Genomic DNA, 24,321 nt, shown 5'->3' on the forward strand with positions numbered 1-24,321 from the left:
TAACTAATAATGTTATTATTTTTTATTTTTTTAACTAATAATATGTTAATAATAAGTCAAATTAATATTATTTATTATACATTTAAATAATTTTTAAATTTTTTTTAAAAAATAAGAAAAAAACCATAACAAATTATAAATTTGAAAAAAAAAATAACTTAAACATTTTAAAAAAATAATTTATGACTTTAAAGTTGTAAAAAAAATAAAAAAGATTATGACTTTAAAATCGTAAAACAAAAAAAAATTCCTACAACTTCAAAGTGATAATAAAAATTAACTGAAATCATAAATAATTTTACGATTTGAGATAAAAAAAGATACGAAATCGTAATAAGTTAGAAGTCGTAACAAGATATTACAACTTATCCCTTTTAGATAATTTTTAAAATTTATCTCCAATTGAAAAATAACTAAAAAAATATATCTTTTTTATAAAAAAAATCGAAAGGGTGTGAATGTATTGTTTTTTCTTTATTGTATAAAACTAGGAATAACATTCCAAACATGGCGAGTTAGTACAAGAACTAGCTCAGGCGATCACAAATCTTGTTATGATTATCTTCAAAGCGTGGCAGGTTGCATATTCTTCTCAGTTCTATACACAAATGACTTGAGTAACAAAAAGAGAATAAATTGGCAGAAAAAAAAAAGACTTTAACCATTCTAGTCAGAAAGTGATATATATAACAATCCTGTTTGCAAGTGCTAGTAATATATTTTTTAACAATTTAAAAAAAAAATTTAACATACTTATTTTAATACATTATTGATTAAAATTTATTAAACACTATAAAATTGTTAATGAAATTAATTAAATAGTGGGCCACAGTAAATGTGTATTAATAACATTTTTTAATCCATCTTGTCATTTTTAACTTATTTAAATTTATTTTAGTTTGCTTGAAATTTGCCTTAAATCCTTTTTACTACCTTGAGATAAAATAACTGCTAGGATCAGTGAAACTTAAAAGTTTGGATGATATATATGTGACACGATTTTTAATAAAAATGTATTCCTTTTAAATTGAATTAATTACATATTTTGTCTATTTACTTTTAACTGTTTTTTTAGTAGGTTAAATTGTGAGATCATTCTTTTTTTAAATTTTTTTTAAACAATTTCACCTAATAAAAAATGTGGTTAATTATTCATTTAGTCTATATAAATTTTAAACTTATCTAATCTCTATAGTTCTAAAATTTACATTTTAAGTTTCATCAAAGTTTTCGAGGAGTTCATTCAAGATTTATTCGAATCATTGTTTAACAGAAAATTAAAACTTTGATTTAAGCTCATTAGAATAGAGATAGGAAAAAAAGAGATTTTCGTGGAAAGGATCGGTATTATTAAAATTGTTTAAGTAACAAAATTTATTTATCATACTTTTGGAACTTAAAAAATATTTATTAACCATAAAAATTAAAAGAGACAAATTTAAAAATTATAGGAAGCTTGGAAGCCTACTGTCACAAAATTCCATGTAGCAGTTGGTGACATGGCAAAAGCAGAAGAAATTGGGGATTGCCATTGGTGAATGCTATTGCTGATCTGATTCAATCCCTTATCTTTCCTTCCTTCCCCATACCCATTTCATATCACTTCCTTCAAACTTTTCAACTTCACTCTTCAATTCAGTTCAATTTCAAACATGCTTTGCGTCAACACTGCCTTCACCTCTTTCTTGCCCAGAAAATCAACTTGCTTCTTTTCCTCCAAATCAACCACCCCAATTTCCTGCACCCTCCAAGGTATCATTTTTTTATATTATTATTATTATCATTCACTTGTTAGGGTTTTTCATTTTTAGGGTTCTTCTCTTGACATTTTCAGCTTTCCACCAAGACCCAGATAACACATCGTGGAGCTCTTAACTTTTTTCGTCCCCAAATTAAATGAAGTTTTTTTTTAATTATAATTTAACAGCCCAGAACTCATAGTTGACGATTTTCATTACCACCATTTTGCCATGAACTTGTTATTATTTAAATTCGTTGCGTGTTTTTGGTCGTCTTTTTTGGTCAAAGCTCAAAAGTCAAAACCCATTCTTCAATTTTATTCCCTAACTAAAGAATGAGCTTTCATTATTTTGTATCTGAGTAGTTCTGGAAAATCTTGTGCAGGAACAGTTGCAGAACCAAAATCTACAGCTGCTGGTGAACCTCTTTTGCTAAATGCAGTTCGTGGGATAGATGTTGAAAGACCCCCGGTTTGGCTCATGAGGCAAGCAGGGAGGTACATGAAGGCAGGTTCATGCAGCTATTTCTATTTGTGATTTATGGTTTACTTAATAATCTTCAGAATTTGGGAATTCCATTGAAGTTGTAGAAGTCAAACTTAATTGTAGGTTTAGGACAGCCTAGTTTGGTATTGGTGTTTGTAATTTTTTTGTATATTGTGTAGAAGTTACTGTTCTGAACCGCTTGCTCTTTTAACCGGAATGAAAGAACAGAGTTGACTTTGTTTCACATGCGCAGTGGGATTGTGTTGCTTTATGAAAATGGAACTGCTTTTGGACTCTGTTGGGATAAACTTCTCTATAAATACTTATAGGAGAAGAAAACAATAAGGAAAAATTAAATAACGTTCTTCCATAGACTAAAATTAGCTTATGTATAAGTTAAAATCATCTTTTGGAGAAGCTAAATGAGAAAACCTTTGCAAATTAACTTGTGCATAAGCTAATTTTAGTGAAGCTAATTTTATTTTTGCTTCTTATCTTATGGAGAAGTTTGTTTAAATAGGGATTTGGTGTAAATAGTTGTGCTGTTGTTAACTGGGTCATTTTTCAGTTTTAACCTTGTCTGAAACCAAACATGGCTAACAGAATGTTAACATTTTCCAAAATTATATTCACATCAGAAATTTTTTTAGAAGTTTTTCCGGATGATTTTAGCCCAAGAATTTGTTTGAATTTCCAAGATCCATGCTATTTGCTTCAATTGTAAATTTAAATCCAACGTCTTTCTTGTTATAAATGCAACCAAACATCAAATTGAGAATTTTGTTTTTCTCTGTGAATTATTAGTTAAGTGTGTTTTCTTTGTTTAAAATAGATCTAATTTGTTAAGCTTTATTTACCAGAGTTACCAAACCATCTGTGAGAAATATCCTTCATTCCGTGAAAGATCTGAAAATGTTGATCTCGTGGTGGAAATTTCTCTGCAACCATGGCATGTTTTTAAGCCCGATGGAGTAAGATAACTCTCTGGCACTCTTTAATTTATTTATGCTTTTTCAGGCATTTTTCATCGCACTTTTTGTGATATGGTTCTGATTTTGTTGCCATTAACAATTTGCTTGGTACTTATTCTGTGACAGGTGATTTTATTCTCAGACATTCTTACCCCACTTTCTGGAATGAATATACCCTTTGATATTGTGAAGGGTAAGGGTCCTGTTATATTTGATCCTATTCACACAGCTGCCCAGGTTGATCAAGTGAGGGAGTTTATTCCTGAAGAATCAGTTCCATATGTTGGTGAAGCACTGACAATTTTGAGGAAAGAGGTCAGACTGATCCTATGTTCTGTTGCATTTCTGCTTTTGTTCATTTTACCCCCCACTTCCTTCTTATAGCAGAAGCATGTCTGTTTAGTCAAGTTCCATAAGACAGGAAATTCTTTATGTTTGTTTGACTTAAAAAGAACTCTGTATTTTATGGATGCTCATTGCTTGTGAATCATCATTGGGGGGTTGTAATAGCATGAAATGATGGAGAACAGGTGATTGAAGGCATATCTCATGTGGTACATGGGGGAACATATACCTTGAAAACTCACAGAACTATATATTTTATTGAACTGTCTATCCTGTAGGTGGCTATTAAGATGCTGAGTTAATCTACATTTCCTCTTTGTATTAAAAAGTTGTTTCATGTACTAGCAAATGGTGGAGCTTCATGGAAACATACCCGACATCTAAATTTCTTATTATTGTTGCTTTATCATTATTTTCTGTGGCCCAATTGATGTATTATGCCCCTATGTTTTACTATCTTATTGAATTCAGAAGTATTGATTGCAGGTGGATAATAAAGCTGCAGTCCTTGGTTTTGTTGGGGCACCATTCACCCTGGCATCATATGTGGTTGAAGGTGGTTCATCAAAAAACTTCTCAAAAATAAAGAGATTGGCTTTCTCTGAATCCAAGGTAATCTTCAAACATCTTCCCTTATCATTCAGGCATACTAAACTTGTTGCTTATTGCATGCAACTCACACTTTCTTATGTTTTAAATAAGTTTTTTCAGCATATTGAAACCTGAAATATACTGATGAGTTCAGATAGTTGCCAGCAAATCCTTGAGTTGGTCATTTAGTTAAAAAATTAGTTCTGGTTAAACTGGAAAGAAGTTAGCATGGTTCATGTTACCATAGTTGTTTAGGTTATTCTTTTGTTTTCTTTTATTTTGTGTATTACGACTGAGCTTTTACATTGATGGGACACATTGAATTTTGATATTTACGCAATTAAAAATCTAGTCTTAGCCGAGAAGGAAGTCATTTGTTAATCAATTTCTGCACTATTTCTTTAACTCGTTACACTCAATTACTGTGAAACTGTGATTCGTCCACAGATCCTGCACTCATTACTGCAGAAGTTTACAACATCAATGGCCAGATACATTCAATACCAAGCTGACAATGGAGCTCAAGCTGTTCAGATCTTTGATTCATGGGCAACAGAACTTAGTCCAGTGGATTTTGAAGAATTCAGTTTGCCTTACTTGAAGCAGATTATTGATACTGTGAAGAAAAGTCATCCAAACCTCCCTTTGATCCTCTATGCAAGTGGGTCTGGGGGTTTGCTTGAAAGACTAGCTTTGACAGGCGTGGATGTAGTTAGCTTGGATTGGACGGTTGATATGGCTGATGGTAGGAGGCGACTGGGACCGAATATAGCTGTCCAGGGGAACGTGGACCCTGGCGTTCTTTTTGGTTCAAAAGAGTTCATCACTGATCGGATAAATGATACTGTGAGAAAAGCAGGTAGAGGGAAACATATCTTGAATCTTGGACATGGCATTAAAGTAGGTACGCCTGAGGAGAATGTTGCACATTTTTTTGAGGTTGCTAAATCAATCAGATACTAAGCAGCTACTTATGATTAATTCATTTTTTTTTGTTTAATTGCACTTTTAGTTTCTTTACTATGATCGGTGTTTGATTTTGATTCTCTAATGCATTTTCTCAGAGCAACTAAATTTCCCAATTTTTCTAATTGAAAAAAATGTCCCTGTTAATCTGTCATCTAACTACGAATAAAAGCTAGGGACATGGACTGTGATTTACCGTGTATGTACTTCGCACAATACGTTTACAGAGTTACCATACTAATGGACTCTTCTGAATTTAGTTTACTTAAATATCAAAATATAAATTTTTTACATCAAAGTAATCTGTTAATCCATTAAAATGTTTTATTTATAAATTACCATATCTCCTATTTAAGCTATTGATTTCAAATATAAAATGGTTAGTAGTTGGACTATAAACTATAAACTAATAGTGGAACCTGATTTTTTTTTTTCTTTCAATTAGTTAATGGAGAATCAAAATTACAACACTGTCCAAAGTAGTGCAATTGAGCCATCTAAACAAGCATTAAAGGTCGATTCGGTCCCAAACGAATATGTTGAAAACTGGCCCATCAATTTGCATATTCAAGTAAATAATTCTATATTTGGTAAATAAATAATTATTATAAATGTTTTTAACTCCATTAAAAAACAAATATGCATGGTACCATCCAAAACCCAACGTAAGATATGCTACTAGAGCACCCAACCGGTGACCACCAACGCATGTCAGTTTGTGGAGTGAAACTTCCTGCGTCTTCATATGTTGTTTCCTGCATCATGCAATGGAGGGCAAGAAACAAAGTATGGAGGTGCACGAAGCAACGGTCTAGTTTGTGTGATCCTACTTTGGTCCACGATCTTCCTTGTGGTGGAGACATGTCCATGTTAAAAAACAAAAATAGAGAGTTACACGATCTTGCCAAGTTGACTAAATCCAAGGTCCATGGATTTGTTTTAGGTTGAAACAAAATGACGGTAATGATGTTGGTCCATTAAAGAGGCAAAAATGTGAGTAGTTGTAAAAATACTATTTCTTTTCGATGAATTATTGTAAAGGTACTATAATGCTTACTATATATATATATATATATATATATAGAGAGAGAGAGAGAGAGAGAGAGAGAGTTAGAGAGAGAGAGAGGGGTATTCTTCATTTTGGAGAGGATCTTATTCAAGTAACTCAGTCATATCTAGGATTCAGTAGAGTGATAATATGAGATGGAATCATAGGAGTTATACCTTATAATACTTATTTTTATTTGTAGAAATCAAAGACATGGATAAAAAATTTATAATAATTCACACTTGATCAATCAATTGAGTTAAATCTCCTTAATATGCCTTATAATATAAAGCACTCTATTTTTAGTATTGGATGCAAGTGAGTCACAGTCACATCATCCTAAAAGGTTTGTTTGGTAAAGAGCGAAGGAATAGAAGGAGATGAAGTAAGCAGGTGAAAAAAAGAAAAAAAAAATTGATGAGAAATAGAGTGAAAATAGAAGTTGTTTAATTGCAGTAAAATAGAATAAAATAGATATTGTAACTATTTGTTAAATTGAACCTAACAAAGTAGATCTTGAACACTTGACGAATAATGATGATATAACTATTTTTGTAATTTTCTGTTTTATAACACGAAGAGAAACACAAGAAAATAACATGAGAAGATTCAAATCTTTTGGTAATGTTGATGGTTTGCTGATGCAATTGTCTTTGATATATATTTGATAAGTGGGCTAAATATAACACATCAAATGTTGCGTGTCTTGTATAGTAGTAAATTATAATGGCAGATCGTACAAGATTGGGATTGTTTCAAAAGCCTAGAATGCGTCAACTACATGAACATGAATACATGACATGATCTTCGGTAGGAATATGTTGTATCAAACATGGTTCTTTGCAACATGACAACAAAGGCTTTAAGACCATGCTATAGGAAAGTTCCCAACTCAACACAACCCAGCGATTTGTTCCATAATGAGATTGAGCTGAAGATGTTAAGATTTTAATTTGAGTGGTTGATTTTTAACATAAACAAAAGGGCACCCCAGTACTCTCTACCCGTTCTCAGGATTAAATTGTTGACGCTGAATAATTTAATTAATACCAAAAGATTCAAAAGTACCTTAAATATTGCAAGATCCTGTTAACTGGCCAAAAGATAAAGCTCATCAATGTTAACTAGCAGAAGATGAATCTCATGGGGAGTGCAAACTTCCAAGTGCTGAGATGCTTGCAGCTCCTTGGAAGACTTGTTTGAAATAAATTCCATTTTTTTAAATTTTAAAACAAGTTTTCTGTTCTAACTTTCAGTATTGATTTCGAAAACAAAACAAAAGACAAATTTGCTTGTTAAGAAAAGTTCCAATTTTTTTAAAAGAAATTATACACGAGATATCAACATCAACAAATTGCGCGTGCGAAAACAATTCTAAGCTGTTTATGGTTTCTTAATTTTATAAACAATTTTCAAAATGCACATGTGAAAATAAATTATCTAATAATGTCTTCTATTATAAGTTGTTAAATTTTGTACTTTTTTCTCAAAACAGATTATTGTGCCATTTTCATTAAGCGTATTACATATTTATGCTTGTCAGATATATTTCTTTTGTGACTCACTGTTCCAAAACAGAAGGATAAATTGATTAGAGATCTTCAAAATTTTAATAGTGAGAACTTCCCTTGGATGCATATTGTCTACCAACACAAATCATATACTTAATGGAGAATGGGTAGGTTGATACACTTTTTTCATCGGTGCAAACTGGTTGGCTAGGCGTTTTTGTTAATTGAAAAAAAGGCATGAAAAGCAAACAAGTGAAAGACTTAAGCTACCTACAGAGAAGAGAAATACGCATATACGTGGTCTTTAAGTGATGTAATAACTGACAATACCATAAATTAAATAATGTGATAACCGATAAGGTACCAAATCCTGATCAGATACATGTAAGCAGTGGGTCCACTTTACCTTTAACTAGAGGGAAAATTCAAAACCAAAGAAAACAACACTCAACTATATTAATGTTACCTAACATCCGAGTCTGAAATTTTGGCAACGTGCACGTTGATAACAACATCTGAAGTGTACATGTTTATATATAAATATATCATATCATATCCGAAGCTAACACAAGTACAATCATAAAAACTGTTTATATTTTAAACCTTGGCGTTTCCTTTTGCACCTCTAAGAAAAACAAATTTGGGGGGTAGTTTTAATTTGCTACCCCTCCCCTACGTGGCCAAACGGAATGCATACATGAGAATGTGTTTTCCTAAAAGAGTTACTACACATGTTTCTATTTTTCTAATCTAGTGCGTGTTTGGAAACAGATCACGGGTGTGATTTTTTCACGTCAAAGTGAACTTTACTAGTTCCTTTTGCGTTTTTTCACATCACAAACGTGATTTTTACGTGTAAAACGTAGTGTTTCCAAACACGCCATTAGTTCTCTTGGTGAAGTTAAGCAATTGGTGAACTTTTCTGGAATTTTCTGAAGGCTGGGAAGAAGCAGGAGAACATTTGGGCTCAAGTCTATCTTAACGTGCAACCCAGGTTTTGCTTTGTTACAAATGAATTTTTTTTAAACTTAGTAATCATGTTATGTGTCTTTTTGTTATTGTTTGCTTTATCTTTGTGCATTCAAATGCGGTTTTGTTTACTTATGAGCTTTATTTTTGTGCATTGAGTTGAATTAATGTTATAATGCTCTCAAGGATTGTACTATTGTGGTGTTTTTGAATTAGTATTCGGCTGCTTAGTCTAGCTATCAAATCATGCACTTGCTTGAAACCTTAATTTTGAAGCTAATTCCTGTAAAAAAAAATTGAAGCTAATTTATTGTATTGTACGTGGTGTTCTTCAATTGGTTATTTCTCTTTTTTTTTTCACAACAAACAATTATGAAGTTTCATTTACCAGCTTGGGACTGCAATGAGACTAAAAGTACACTTTGTAGTAAGTGATGTAAATTAATGACATTAACCAAGATTCATTTGGACGAAGACAAAGATCCAGATTGCTTAGTGAAGAACATAATGATTCTAGATCCAATAATGATTTTGAATCGGGTAAAAGTGGGAGTGAAGAGTAGAATGATTTTCATTCTGAAATTAAGACTACATACAAAAATGAATTACATGTTCGATATAAAAAGATAATAGAATTGATAGCTAATGATATATGGAGTTTAGAGTTTGTTACTCAAGGAGGAGGAAGTGATTTGTTTATATATATATATATATATATATATATATATATATATATATATATATATAAATAAAAGTGGTAGAATGAAGAGATTTTCTTAATACTAGTGGTCAAAGCATCCAATAGCATGCTTAAGTTGTTAAAGGTGTAAATAGGTTGTCCTTGACCTGCGAACCTGCCCAATTAAACTCAACCCAATTACATTTGTGTTGGATAGGTAATTGAGTTGGGTTATGTTATTTTAGTGCATTAACTTAAAATTGGATTACATAACGATTTCATAAGTTTCAAATCTAATCATATAATAAATACATAATTAAAAAAAATTGTCTAATTCTTTCTACTCGTTGTATGCGAGAATTTGTGAGTAATAAAAAAACAAAAAAACCATGAGATGTAAAACAATTTTAATGGTTTTATTGAATACTAACTATGAGTTGCAAAACAATGAAGTAATGAATATTAACTATTCAATTATAAAAACTATGAAGCAATGGAACAATAAAAAACTATTTATTTTGAGGCATTTTTTTCATTAAGAGTTAAAGAAAAGTCAAATATTTATTTTTAACTATTCAGATGACTCAATCCAATTAAGATTGAGTTGTTAAAGAAAAAAAAATAAAAATCCAACTCAATTAAATTTTATTGAATTGAATTAAAAATTAGACTAAATTTAATCCAACCTCACCCCTATTGCGCATATAAATTTACCTAAAAATTTATTGCACAAACCCAAATTATTTAATTGCATAATTATGTTCCATAAAATCTACATAATTGCTTATGTGCCAAAAAATTCACATAATTGCTACATAATTGTGCTAGTGAGTTTTTGTTTTTTTCACCATGATACAGAATCAGAATGATCGATCTTAATAAACTTTTTCAATTAAGAGATATAAATTCAATATAACTAGAATTAAGTATGTATTGGTGCCCCCACTTAGTTTTGGAACATACACTTGGGGAAGGGGACCAAATTGCAATATCGATAAGCATTTTTGAATTTCAGTGAAAGATGACGCGGAATTAACTCAAACTGGACTCATCTTTGTATCTGACAACGTAGGAATACCAAAGAAACTCCTTTATAACAACTAAGCTTACTTGCTGTTTCGAGTAGCATTATGCTTTTTGGTCTGTGTCTAACGTTCGATCTCTTCTCTTCAAGGCTCTCCTCGTCCCTTCAAACGGTAACCCTTTCTTTTTCTCTTTCTTCATTCTTCACACCCTTTTAGGGATCTTCTTAGGCTCCTCATTGTCGTAATTCATCTGAATTCTCCTAAACTTTTATCTTATTCTTTGTTTGGATGATCACGAATGGAGAGTGAAAAGGGTTCGTTTTTATTTGCCTTTTTTTTTGGGTTTTAGACGATCATCTGATTAAGTTCTAACCTTGTGAATGTTCTAGTTTTGATTTTTGTAATACCCTTTTTTGTTTCATTGGATTGTTTCAATGAATTTGTTTGTGTTCTAATTGAACTTTTTTGTATGTGTTTGTTTTGGAACCTTCATATATGTGTCTTTTACTGTTTTTGTTACTCATTCTCAGGGAGAGCATTTGAATTGACACTGGGGGTGATGAAATACGTGTCTGAACATTGGGACCACCTTCTCTGAAGCCATTTTGATCTTAAATGCGTTTTTTGGTGGCTTCTTGAGGAGATTAAAGGACTCAGGTGAAAGAGTAACGTATCTATTGTGTTGCTAATAAGCACTGAAATTGCTGGTGGTGTGTTTTTTTTCAAAGGTAAGCAGATCCTTGAGAGAGAAAGGTTCCTTGCTTAGAAAACCGGGGTGCTTAATTTGTGTTTGAGGGTTTGTGCTTGAAAATGGAGAAAAGAGGGAATGTGTTGATGGAGAAGTATGAGTTTGGGAAGCTATTAGGTCAAGGAAACTTTGCGAAGGTTTACCATGCAAGGGACGTCAGAACTGGTGAGAGTGTTGCCGTTAAGGTGATTGACAAGGAGAAAGTTCTAAAAATTGGGCTGGTGGATCAAACGAAGCGAGAGATATCGATTATGAGACTGGTTAAACACCCCAATGTTTTGCAGCTTTATGAGGTCTTGGCCACCAAGACCAAGATTTACTTCATCATAGAATATGCCAAAGGGGGTGAACTTTTCAACAAGGTAGCTAAAGGTAGACTCACTGAGGACAAGGCAAAGAAGTACTTTCAACAATTGGTCAGTGCTGTTGATTTTTGCCACAGCAGGGGTGTTTATCACAGAGATTTGAAGCCAGAGAACTTGCTTTTGGATGAGAATGGAGTTCTCAAGGTTGCGGATTTTGGATTGAGTGCACTTGTTGAATCTCACCGGCAAAAAGACATGCTGCATACAATTTGTGGAACTCCTGCATATGTGGCTCCTGAGGTTATAAGTAGAAGGGGCTATGATGGAGCAAAAGCTGATGTATGGTCTTGTGGAGTGATCTTATTTGTTCTTTTGGCTGGTCATTTGCCATTCTATGATTTGAATCTTATGTCACTGTATAAGAAAATAGGCAAGGCGGAATACAAATGTCCAAACTGGTTTCCATTTGAAGTGCGCAGACTGTTAGCGAAAATCCTTGACCCCAACCCAAATACCAGGATATCCATGGCAAAAGTTATGGAAAATTCGTGGTTCAGAAAAGGATTCAAACCTAAATCTGGTCAAGTGAAAAGAGAGGCTGTTGATGTGGCTTTAGTTGTTTCTGATCAAATTTTTGGCTTGTGTGAGAATACAAGTGCTGCTGTTGTTGAGGCAGAGCAAGCAGTGGTTAAACCTGCACATTTTAATGCTTTCAATATAATTTCTCTGTCTGCTGGGCTTGACTTGTCTGGCCTCTTTGCTGGCAATGTTGAACTGGATGATACCAAATTTACATTTATGAGCTCTGCCTCATCAATCATGTCTACCATGGAGGATATTGCTCGCACTTTGAGGATGGAGATAATTAAGAAGGATGGAGGGTTGCTGAAATTGGAGAGATCCAAGGAGGGTAGAAAAGGACCACTTTCCATTGATGCTGAAATATTTGAGGTCGCCCCATCTTTCCATTTGGTTGAGCTGAAGAAGTCCAGCGGTGATACATTAGAATACCAGAAGATATTGGAGGACTTAAGACCAGCTCTCAAAGATATTGTCGGTGTTTGGCAAGGTGAGCAGCATGCAGTAGCAAGGTTGTGTACTCCTTAAAAGATTCATTGATTTTTCAAGTTATGAATTAATTACAGTTGAGTTACTATGGTAATTGACTTGTTGATATTTATACTATGTTATACATGGTTTTGGTTGAGAATGCCGGCTGAATTTTGAGATGTCATTACTTTATACCATTGCTAGAAATAGTTCTTTTGTTTTTTATGCCAATATGTAAATTCGAAATCAAAATCTGTAATGTTTTCCAAAGGTTCTGGTTCTTCATCATGCAACTACTGTAAGAAAACCTATAGATACAGCGCTGACGTTCAGTCTTAGTGGTAATAAAAAAAAAAAGGAAAAGTTCGGCTGAAGCTTATTCGGTTGTTGTGTGATCAAGGTTGTTCGTTGGTGTCATACATAATATATTGATATATATTCTTCAAGGTTTATGAATGACTAATAGTGAAATCACTTAGCCGTCCTTATCAATGGGTGGAACTCCAACTTTTTTGTAATGAGTCATTGCACACAAATTGATAGCTTAAAATACATACAAATCGTTGCCTAAATCTTCTGCTCTGTAATAAACGAAACTAATTTTGGTCCTCAATGTTTATTGTATTAGACCATTAGTTCTTTTTTTTCGAGTTTGGATCATCTTAGGGTCCATTCTATAAAGTACATGATGGAATGAGAAAACTAAAGAAGTTAAATGTTTTCACCCAACCATATAAGTTAAGTGCTTGTATTTCATTAAAAAAAATCTTCCTGATGAATCTTCATCAATAGCTACCAATTCTATATTTTACTCAAAAAGGTTCAAGGTGCACTGTATTTCGCAACCCCTCTTTTCAAGTTAGGGTGTAGCTTTTACTGGTTGAATCTTTATCACGTTTTGCCACAAACTCAAGCATTATGAAGCTCTATTTACTTATCGGTAGTTTTCTTGGAAGAACCTCACTCCTCTAGAATGAAGTTTACCCCACACCTTTAACCATGTTTAAGCGCAAGAAGCAAAAGCAACTGAAGGGAAAATGTTTTTACTTTTTAGTGATGATGGTATGTGGTTCATTGTTGTGTCATGCGTCCTTACTATTTTGGTTATCAAACTATCAATGGCGACACTTCATCCTTAGCCCTTTTTTCTTCTATAGAGAAGGGCATTAAATAATCTTTATATTGTCCTCAATTCAAGTTTTGTATAGTTTTGAATTGATAAATTTCCGGGTATCTTAAGGTTGGGATAATTATAAGGCGGAAACCACGTGGAATTTGTCAAATATTTTTCCCACTAAAAACGTTTCAACTCAATTTCAAGAAAGTCTCCGTTTCGATTTAGCATAGATTCAGAGGGCTCTCCAATCAAACCATACAATTAATTATGATGCGATTTAAGTCCTTCATTTTCATCATTCTATCACTGCATTTGGTTCAGATATCTACGTGAAGGACATGAATATTTTTCACCACCGAATCATAAGAATTGGTGGTTTTTTATCCAATGCGTTCTTCTAATTGGATACATTGCTTCAGTATTTAAAATATATCTATTCCATAAATAAAAAGATAATACATTGAAACATATCATTTTCACATGAAATTTTATTAGCAAAAGTAGGAAAAAAAAATACCATCATGGCACACATTTTACAAAATAGCACACACGGTGTAGTGACTAGTGATATATATATATATATATATATATATTAATATTAATTTATACATTCATAAATTCTACCCAAACTTGTGTATCTGAATTTATTTGGCTCCAACTTTACTTATAGGTGGGACCAATTAAATTCAAATAAACAATCACTTATCAGTTTGCCGCAGAATCTGTCAAGAAAATTTAGATTTAATATGATACTACTGGTTGGTTATTTTATCATGGCCTAGGCCTACCACCACCCTATAGCTAGTTATCACACTTGTAAACCAAGAGAGGCGTCCAAAGTTGGGTTTCCTCCCTCCATTTGAACACAAAGACCCTCCTTGACCCTTATTGATTCCCTCTTATAAATGTATCTACTTGAAACCCAAAGAAAAACCACCATATTGACACTTGACATGACCAACAAAAACCCATAATAGTAGTCCAAGTGACAATCATTCAAGTTGTCCCCTATCCAGCTCTTTTTGTCACCCCTTCCTGTTATTTTATCAACCATTGTCACCAAAAAGCTGTTCAAGAAGTTCCCAACACCGATCCCACTAGTGAAGAATGTAGTTCCAAGACTTTGCATGTCTTCAGGGGATTGATCATAGAAGAATTCTAGCAATCCAATGGCATTGAACACATCTGCTATTCCTATTAGTACATACTGAGGCAACAGCCAAAATATACTCATAGGGACAATATCTTTAGGACTAGCTACATGGTTTGCTCCTATGACATGCATTCTTCTAACTTCTACTACATAGGCAATTGCAATGGCTATGATCTGGATTGAAAATCCAATCCCAAGCCTTTGAAGCAATGTGATTCCTCTAGGGTGGCCGGTTTTCTGGCGCATGAACGGCACGAAAAACCGGTCATACATTGGCACCGAGAGAAGCATGGAGAGTGTCACAAAGCTTCCAAGAGAGGCTGATGGAATTTTAAAATGAGGGCCAAGGTTTCTGTCCAAAGTGGTGCCTTGTTTCACAAAAAGAGTGTTGATTTGTGCCCAAATGGTGCTTGGAATCAGTGTCACTAGCCATACAAGGGCCATGCCAAAGATAAGCTTTGCTCCTTCCACTTGGGATACTGTCAATGGTACTCTTGTGGAGCCAGCACTGACTTCTTTAATAGCAGCCTTGTCCAAAAACCTGAACACACTTAAGTTTTCAGTTTCTAACAAAATTGGTGTTTAAGAAAATTATATTTTGTCATTGTGTAGCAGTGAAATGTTCCTAAAATGATCCAATCTTCTGCCAACAAATCCATCCTATGTGTCTCTCTATGCACCAAGAGTGCAAATGGGGACTATACCGTGTTTTGCATGCAAAATGTGATAGCTATTGTTTGTGATAATTTTGCGACAGTGGTGCATCTGTGGCCAGTGGTCACAACTGTGGAAAACAACTTGGCTGAAAGATAGTGACTAGTCATGATGAAAGAAGGCCTCAAATTAAGAAGATAGTGTGAAGTGTTCACATGGAAGGAATTCAATGAGAGGAATGATATAGTTGGCCCCTAATGCCTCACTCTTTTGCCTCAAATTGTGGGTTCCCTGGTTGTGCACACAAATTGTACAGAATGAATGAGACTCCCTTTGACTTTGACTGACTCAGAGCCAAGAGATTAAAACGGGGAACAAGGAATCTTTAGACATGGACCATTTTCTAGATTCTCTGTCAAATTGATGATGAGTTGGGTATAGAGGGAAATTGGAAAATGCCTTTCATAGATGCTTCCAAGTTTTACTGTGTATTACCCCACAAGGCCCGGACAAGCTTAAATCAGTCCCCTACCACTTATGTACAACTTATGGACAACAATCTTTACATGGAAAATGTTTCGTGACCATGAAAATGAAACAACATGACTTGTCATTTAATGCATGTACTTGTTGTTTGTAAAGAATTAATCGGCTTTTTTTCATATGAATCCCTTTTGATCAGATCTTTATTTTGAGCTATATATCACATTCAGTTATTTTATTTCTCCATTTTTGTGGTACTAATCTGAATCATTGATGCACATATTTTAGATGTGTATATATATGAAAAAGTAAAATAAAAAATAAGTGAACGATAAAAGATGATCATATACAATATTTAATAAGGTATCAATTTTTATTTATATTTTTAAATAATGAAATTATTACAACATTGCCCCACTTATTTTATATTTCTCCTCCCTTTGTCTCTTTTGATTATTTATTTTCCATAAATATTTTTTCTACACATTTATTTTTATCTTTTTTTTTTCTTATCACATGTTTCATCCTGATTGTATAACCTAATTAATGAGCAAAGATATTTTGCTTTCAGTTAAATCAGTTTTCTTTCATATATACTTTATCCCTACATATATCCTTGTTCTTTTTACACTAAAAACTGAAACCCAATTTTCACTATAAAAGAAAAATATTGAAATAGGGTCTAAAACAAATATAATATCAAAGAAACTTGTTTGCAATTTAACTCATTTTTACAAGCATCAATAGTTTTCTAACACTCAACTTTTCCAAACATTTAATTAATACTCTATTTTTTATTTTATCTTTCTCCTTTTATCACATGATATCACTATCATATACATATTTTTTTTCTTTATCTCTCACTAGGTGTTAAATAACATTTTAGGTGTCTAAAAAGAAATTTTGCTTTCATGTGATATATGTACAGTTTCTTCCACATCACTCATATGTAGTCACATATTTCAAAGGCAAGAATGATACATATATAAAACTCCAAAAGTATGAACACTCATTTGATATTTTGATTTCTCTTTTATTATTTGCCTGCTATATTTTCACTTTTCTCTCTTTGATTTCTTTTTCGTCTCAAGATATTGAGTAACATTTATTCATTTCAGAGGGGTGTAATAATGTGCGAATAAATAAAGAGCAATGTAAAATGAATAATACTAGTATTGTATTTTTAAGTGAAACCGCATGTGCTCACCTCAGAGTTGGAGTGTGATAGACTTGGCGTTTCCCACTATTAACATAATGTTGGAGGTTGTGCTCATAAAGATCCGAGGGGTTAATTGGGAGTTGGAGTTTTCTATTCCTGAAGGCTGCAATTGGCACACGAATTATGTCCCTAGCAGGAGTTTTGGTTGTGCTTACTTTGTGGCGATATATTGGTGTGCCTATATAGAAAATGACCAAAGACAATAGAAGACCAGCGGTGGGGATCCCATACCCAAGTCCCCACCCCAAATTCTCTTGAATGTACACCAATCCTAAAGTGGCAATCAAAGCACCCAAGAATGAGGTAAACATCCACCAGTTGAAGAATGAGGCCTTTAGCTCTTTCTCATTGGGATTGAAGTCATCAAATTGGTCAGCACCAAAAGTTGAGATGTTAGGCTTTGTTCCCCCAGCCCCAATTGCCATAGTGTAAAGGGCTGTGTAAAAAAATGCAATTTGTGAGGTTGAAGCCTTGTTGCATATGCCATTGGTGCATGTTGGCCTCAGGCTCTTGAGTGACACGGCTACTGTGAGAAGAGTCATCCCCTGTGATGATCAATTAGTGGAACTATAGTGAGTGCGTGAAGTGGTTTTAATTTCTAGCTAAACAAATGTACATCACAAAGTTATTAAAAACAAATATAGAAAGAAATTATTAAGGTGCACTCTTTTGGGATGATAAACATATATGGTTTCAAGTTTCATCCTCTGTATGCATATGTACATGATTGTTATGCCACAAAACACATCGATCACATGGTAATTCAGCATTCCAATATAATTTCTTATCCATTTTCAATTATAAATTGACATGTGCACATGCTTTGAAATTAATGAATACGAGTATTAGAGAAATGTTAATTATACTCTTTTAAATATTCTCTACTATTATGTTAAATTTATTGAAAGTCAAAAGATTCTATAAGTTTCACTATTGAAAGAAGTGTATTGATTAGAATATTAATTTCAAAAAAGAGATGAAACATATTGCTATATATTGAAAAAAAATCGTTTTTGTGCGTAGCATTCTATATAAAATCTTTCCTGTTTCTACTCCTTTTAAAAATTATATTAAAAATTAAAGGAGAGAATAATCTCGTACAAAATATCATGTAATATTCCTCTATATATATTATATACATTTACATAAATTGAAGGTTGAGGTGAGGCCGTAGCTTCATGGTGGGGTTATATGAATCATAAATACTTGTCATGTACTATTTATGACAGTTAGCAATCACATATAGCGTCCTACGAGTGCAAATAATGGAATTGAAATCTTTGACTGGGAGTAGCTAAAAGCAAACTGGTATATATTAAAAATAAAAGAAAGAGGAGTTTAACTTCGATTGATTGTTAATGTAAAATTTTAATTACAATATAAATTAATTAGAATTATCTTAAATATAATTTTTAAAGATTTATTATAAAAATCAATGATTCCTCTACTTGGAATAAAAAGATGATGAATGTAGACGGAATTCATCATGGAGGAAATATAGAGAATTATATTCTTGATTTTATGTTTGAAAGAGATAAGAGCTTATAGCTTACCAAGACATAAACGAGAGATGAGAGAGTGAAAGTCCAGAATCGACCCAAATAAGAATCTGCTACGTAAGCCCCAAGAATTGGCGTTATCCACACAGATCCTGACCAGTTATTCACATTCCTCACTGATGAAACAGTATCTTCATGAAGTTGGGTTGTAAGGTAATTCACTAAGTTCGAAGCCACTCCATAGAAGGCCATCCTTTCAAATGCTTCATAGCCTGCAGAAATATTAATTATGTTATGCCATATAACAAATCAAACTTGAGAGTTAGTGTATCATATAACTCCACAGACATATATAACCATTAACAACTATATATTCAGAAACAGTGTAAAGACTTATAATTTTGGAATGATATACTACTAGGTGGAGATCGAATATGCTGCTTGCATAACAATCTATATATCAGCATAATGCAATTAAGGGTCTACAAATTGTTTCTCCTTCTATCTACAGATAATTAAAAAATTAATCTTCAAAGGTTGGAGATAGTTAAAATCAAACAGTGCAGATCTTGTAAGAAAAAAGAAAAGCTTAACAGTGAGTAAATATTAATCATAATACATATGGCTAGAATATATAATCGATTAGTATATGTGCTCACCAACAAGAAAAGCGCAAGCCTTCCATTTGCCAGTTTTAGATGAAACTGCAGGCTGGCCACGGAAATCAACAGTGCCATCTTGGGTGTAATCTGCTTTGGCTTCCATTTGAAGAGATATATTGCATAAAATAAAAAAGAATAAGAGCTATATAGTGATATATCAAGGAAAGCAATAAATTGAGAAAGAGATTGCTGCTAGAGAAAACAGAGGTAGCGGCTATATATACTGCGTAAAAGCATACTTATTATCATATGTTAGATTAAGGTAAGGTCTGCTCTAACAGATGATCCATCACGGCATCTTTAAATTTATTAGGAAAATATTCAATATACACTCATTTTCTTTTCTATCTCACTCCAACTCTCTTTTCTTTCTTATTTTTTCTTATTTTTCTTTCACTCATGCACCATGTTAATTATTCAATTTGTTTCTGATTTTGTTCGTACTATATACTATTTTAAAGAAAGAATTTAATTGTTACGTATAATTATAATATTTAAGATGATACTTAATTTATCATATGACAATTCATAATTAATTATAATATAAAAATCTTTTATCATCATTGTATTTTTTTATTTGTAAAATTCAAAGTTGGATTGCAAAAATTATACTATCATTATATATAAATTATTTACCCTCAAATAGAGATTATTAGTCATTGATAAAATCACACATTATTACCATATACTTGAGGGACCAATTAATTATTTATAGTATAATAATTATTTAAAAGTAATACTTAGAGTGATTCATAATTGATTAACCCTATAAATTTTTTTATAGTAACAGTGTATGAAAATAAATTTAAAAAAATCTAAGTATCTATCTAAAATTGTAAAATACAAGTACATTCAGTTTTCCTTATTTCAATGACTACACTTAAAATAACTACAATATATTACATGCATTTTATTTTCTTTTGATCTACTAATAGAAATCCAATTCTTTCCTTTAAGGTAGCTTTCCTTCCTTAATTTGTTTTTCCACATTTTTTTTTATTAAAAACCCTTATTTGAATTATATTCGTTCTTGTCTGACAACGCTATCACCACTGTTATGCACACTCTAACACCCATTTTTGTATCACTGCAGTGTACCCTTATTTGGATTATAATTTTCATATTGAATCTTTCTTTTTGTTTGTACTTGAGCAAATAATTATTCAGGACATATTTGAAATAAATAAAAAATATTAAAAGTTTAAAAATAAAAACAATGATTCAATTTGAAAATTGTATAGTGTGAGGTTAAGGTTTTAAAATTAATCGGAAAATTTTGAAATCTTTTAGTTTTTGGTTAGTATGATGTTTTAATTTATGAGTTTTGAGTGGAAAACGTTTTTAAATAATTTAATAATAATTTTAATTCATGAGAACTTTGAAAGAAAATGAAAATTTTAGGTTGAAATGGGAAAAATTAATAGAGGAACTTAATAATAACATTTAAAACTTTAGGGACTAAATTTATGTAAAGAGTTATTGAGAAATTATAATGACGTAAACAAAAAGGAATTCAATCTCTTTTCATCTAGTTTCAATTCCCGCACGAATTCAATCTCTCAAAGCAATGAATAGATTGTCAATATATATTATTTTTTGAAAGGGGTTATCATCATATTTTAAAGAGAATAATAATATTGGATATTAATTTAGTAGCAGTATCGGATACCAGAATGTCAATTGATCAAAGTATCGAGACATAGGGTAAAATATTTCCCTTTAAATTTGAATCATGTTCAGCTGTACTCATCATCTTTCACGATTTTCACGTACTTGGTTCTTAATTATTATCTGCTTCAAAATTATTCTAAAATTCTTGTGCCAGTTCCTCTTACAGCGTTTTGTTTTTCTTGTGCGAAATGATTCCCCTTCTCTTTTCCTCAACTGTCAATGTCATATCTACTCAGAGTAATTACAAGATAAATATTTATTTTTATATAATTACAAATTATAATAAATAAATATTTTTTAATAGTAATTGAACTACAGAGATTTATTAATAAAGAGTTGCATGTTCTACCTAATTAATGACACGAAATTTGTATGAATAAAAAAATATCCATGGTTGTACTTCATTGACTCAATTAAGCATTGACTAGAATTCGAATATCTGCAACCACACAAATTGAGTAGAAGTAGAAGTGGCCATTTCCCACTCCATCACAGACGACGTTTCGAAACTTCCATAAGATAGCACAAATTAAACAGCAAAACCACACAACACAACACAAGTATAGTATAGTATATATAGCTAGGGTACAAATTTGCACCAACCCACTTGCCATATCACATTATCGGTATAATTATATATCACCATACCTCGTGGAGGATCTTTGACTGAACTTTTAGTTTTAGTCCTTTACAAATTAAATTATACATTAATTAACAGTTGCGTAATGTTTGGTGAATACCTATGCTAGTTATATGTACCCATCAACGTCTTGAGAGAGCAAGAAATTATAAGACAAAGAGGTGATATATAGTATGTGATAAAGGGAAATGAAAGGCATCAATGGGTGTTTGTAATAAGGTGACGTTTATGTATTATTGTTAGTTTCAAATTTATTAGGATCCACACCGATAAATTCAGTAAATTCTTCATTGAAAAAAATAAAATAAAGGATCTTAATTCCAAAAGAAAATCAGTTATAAAAAACTTTGAAAAAATTAAAACAATTTTGAACTTTATTTTGATTATAAAATATTGTGTTTCTAATCATACTATTTATATTATTTGGATGAATCTAACTCACTTAATTAAACAAAGTACGTGAATGGATTATTATAATTTTTTTATATATATTTTTGATTTCTATAGATAAATTTTTTATTAAGATTTGTTTAGTGATAGGAAGGGGTTAGATAATTTATATAAGGTTTTAGGTTCAATTTATCATTATACAAAAAAATTAGCTTAATTATTTCAACATTATATATATAATTATTTTTATTTGTCTGTATAGATGCATCTCAAAAACATATTTTAAATTAAAGAAGATAATTTTTGTTGTTGTCTCGATTGTGATGATAAAATATTTTCCTAAAACTAAAGTAGTTTCATTTTTTAATAGTAATTTTTTTTCATTTAACCTTTGACCTATGTTAACTTGGAAATCTATACTTTAAAGCCATGTAAAAATTTCTCAATTTATATAAGTGAATATTTAATAAGAATTGAAACTAGATAAAATAAAATCTAATCAAAACTGTGAGCAAGCAAATTATTATACCAATATTTAAATATTCTATATTGGATGTTTGTAACAAAATAAAATTCTTATTTTACTAATAAAAAGTAGATGAGATAGCAAAAAGATTAAAAAAAGTAATAAATTATAAAGTTTTTAATTTAAACTAAAATTGAGGGGCATTCACGGACAAAAAGGTAAAGGGTTAGTTGAGAAAGGGAGAAAGGTCAATAGTATAGTTTATTAACGTATTAATACTTTAAAATAAGTGTATGTATCTTAACAAATCCTATTAGCATTTGTTAATGTATACATTAAAATAATCCATAATTATATCTTATTAACCTATTTAAATTTTAAAAAAATATGTATATACGTTAATATATATATATATATATATATATATATATATATATATATATTCACTAATCTTATAATTGATATTCTTGAATCAACTTGTTACGTTAGTCTCTAAACTTTATTGAAACAAATCAATTTAATTTAAAGACTAAAGTTACGGGTATTCATCAACACTTCAAGAATTACTTAAATAGTTTGATTACTTCAAAGGGAAAAATAATAGTTTAAGGACTAACTAAATTGGTGGGTTTTTTTTCTTTTACCATGTAATCAAAAGATCATTTCTGATGATTTTTATCACGAATGTACAGGAATCTGGTGATAGCCACGTGGAAATGGTCCAAAAGCACTAAGTTGGTACAAACTACCATGACCCTATTTGTTTCCAAGACAAAAAGTTGCTTATAATAATTATAATATCAAGAGCATATTTTATTGAATGACCTTTTTCTCATTTGTCCTCCAAGCTACCATTGATTATTTGTTGGGTTTTTTGGGTTTTCTTTTTATGTGGAGTAAAGATAAGAGTCATTTTATCTTATTTATTTAGGTGGAGAGGGAGCAGATTAGAGTTATAAATACTTATTTGTGAGAAAAAAATAGTTATAAAATATTGAGAGAGAAAGGAGTAGAAAAATCATTTTGATTTTCACACATCCATCATAGAGTATTTTTCAGATTGCAACTGAGAATTTGTTTACCGTTGAATCAGACTGATTTTTGGATAACAGGACATAAATGTTTCACATTCTCTACTTTGTATTTTAGAGTTTCATCTTCTTGTTTATATTGTAAGCATTAGTGTTCTGTTTTTATTTGTCTGTTTATAGCACGTTTCAATGCACTTGAAAACTCTTTTATATCTTCATTGATTAAAGTAGAATTATTTCTTTGGTCTTGACGATCAGTGAATTTTACCCTTACATTAAAGGATTTTTCATATTAAATAAATTATATTATACTCTTGATCATATTAAATAAATTATATTATACTCTTGATTTTTATTTTATGTTCTATATTTTATTGATATTCTTCCCATGTTGTTATAAGTTTGAAAAATTTTATTTCAGTTTCTTATTGTAATGGCATGTTTTCCCATCACTATTAATTCTCATCGTTCCAACTCAGAAATCACGATGTACGTCCCATAGTAGTTTTTGCTTGCAACATAAATTTATAAACTTTGACTTGCTCAATAATGTCTCGGAGATGCAGAGGACCACATAATGTTGGCTCCATAAATGAAGGTCCGAATGTGATAAGATCATAAGAGCTTTGATGAGGGGTGGCTGATATTTTCTCAAATACCAATGCTAGCTAGGAATTTCAGAGTCATAGGTAATTAAAATCAATGCTAACTAATGTACCGCCACATTGATTCTACATCAACTCCTTAATTAATACCCTCTTAATTTGTTACGTGTTAAACTATTAGCAGCTAATCTCTCTCAAATGGTTTAATATTTATTTATCGCAATTGCAACATGTTACAGATAGGACAGACATAATTTATAGCTATCATATTCTAATTAATTACATCATATATATACTG

The 24,321-nt window shown here is 31.5% G+C and overlaps 3 protein-coding genes across 4 annotated transcripts; 2 read left to right on the forward strand and 1 right to left on the reverse strand.

Moving 5' to 3' along the window:
* The first annotated feature begins 1,525 nt into the window (after positions 1-1,525).
* Positions 1,526-5,201, forward strand: LOC114397543 (uroporphyrinogen decarboxylase). Its single transcript, XM_028359624.1, has 6 exons — positions 1,526-1,752; positions 2,125-2,246; positions 3,086-3,196; positions 3,323-3,511; positions 4,028-4,153; positions 4,580-5,201. Exons 1-6 carry the CDS (start codon positions 1,653-1,655, stop codon positions 5,093-5,095), a joined length of 1,164 nt encoding a protein of 387 aa, XP_028215425.1. The 5' UTR covers positions 1,526-1,652; the 3' UTR covers positions 5,096-5,201.
* Positions 5,202-8,242: 3,041 nt separating this feature from the next.
* LOC114394819 (CBL-interacting protein kinase 2-like) lies at positions 8,243-12,879 on the forward strand. Of its 2 annotated transcripts, none has more exons than XM_028356493.1 (2): positions 8,243-8,651; positions 10,861-12,879. In XM_028356493.1, the coding sequence occupies exon 2, from the start codon at positions 11,141-11,143 to the stop codon at positions 12,488-12,490; it is 1,350 nt and encodes a 449-aa protein (XP_028212294.1). In that variant the 5' UTR covers positions 8,243-8,651; positions 10,861-11,140; the 3' UTR covers positions 12,491-12,879. The 2 variants fall into 2 exon arrangements, with proteins under 2 accessions (XP_028212294.1, XP_028212293.1); XM_028356492.1 differs by lacking the exon at positions 8,243-8,651 and adding an exon at positions 10,272-10,501.
* Positions 12,880-14,108: 1,229 nt separating this feature from the next.
* On the reverse strand, positions 14,109-19,441 carry LOC114395470 (protein NRT1/ PTR FAMILY 5.1-like). The gene is made up of 4 exons (XM_028357258.1): positions 19,218-19,441; positions 18,613-18,830; positions 17,048-17,604; positions 14,109-15,244 (listed from the first exon to the last, which is right to left on the reverse strand). Exons 1-4 carry the CDS (start codon positions 19,321-19,323, stop codon positions 14,359-14,361), a joined length of 1,767 nt encoding a protein of 588 aa, XP_028213059.1. The 5' UTR covers positions 19,324-19,441; the 3' UTR covers positions 14,109-14,358.
* Between the last annotated feature and the right edge of the window lie 4,880 nt (positions 19,442-24,321).

This window comes from Glycine soja, chromosome 18, assembly GCF_004193775.1.
Source record: "Glycine soja cultivar W05 chromosome 18, ASM419377v2, whole genome shotgun sequence".
NCBI classification, from domain to species: domain Eukaryota; kingdom Viridiplantae; phylum Streptophyta; class Magnoliopsida; order Fabales; family Fabaceae; genus Glycine; species Glycine soja.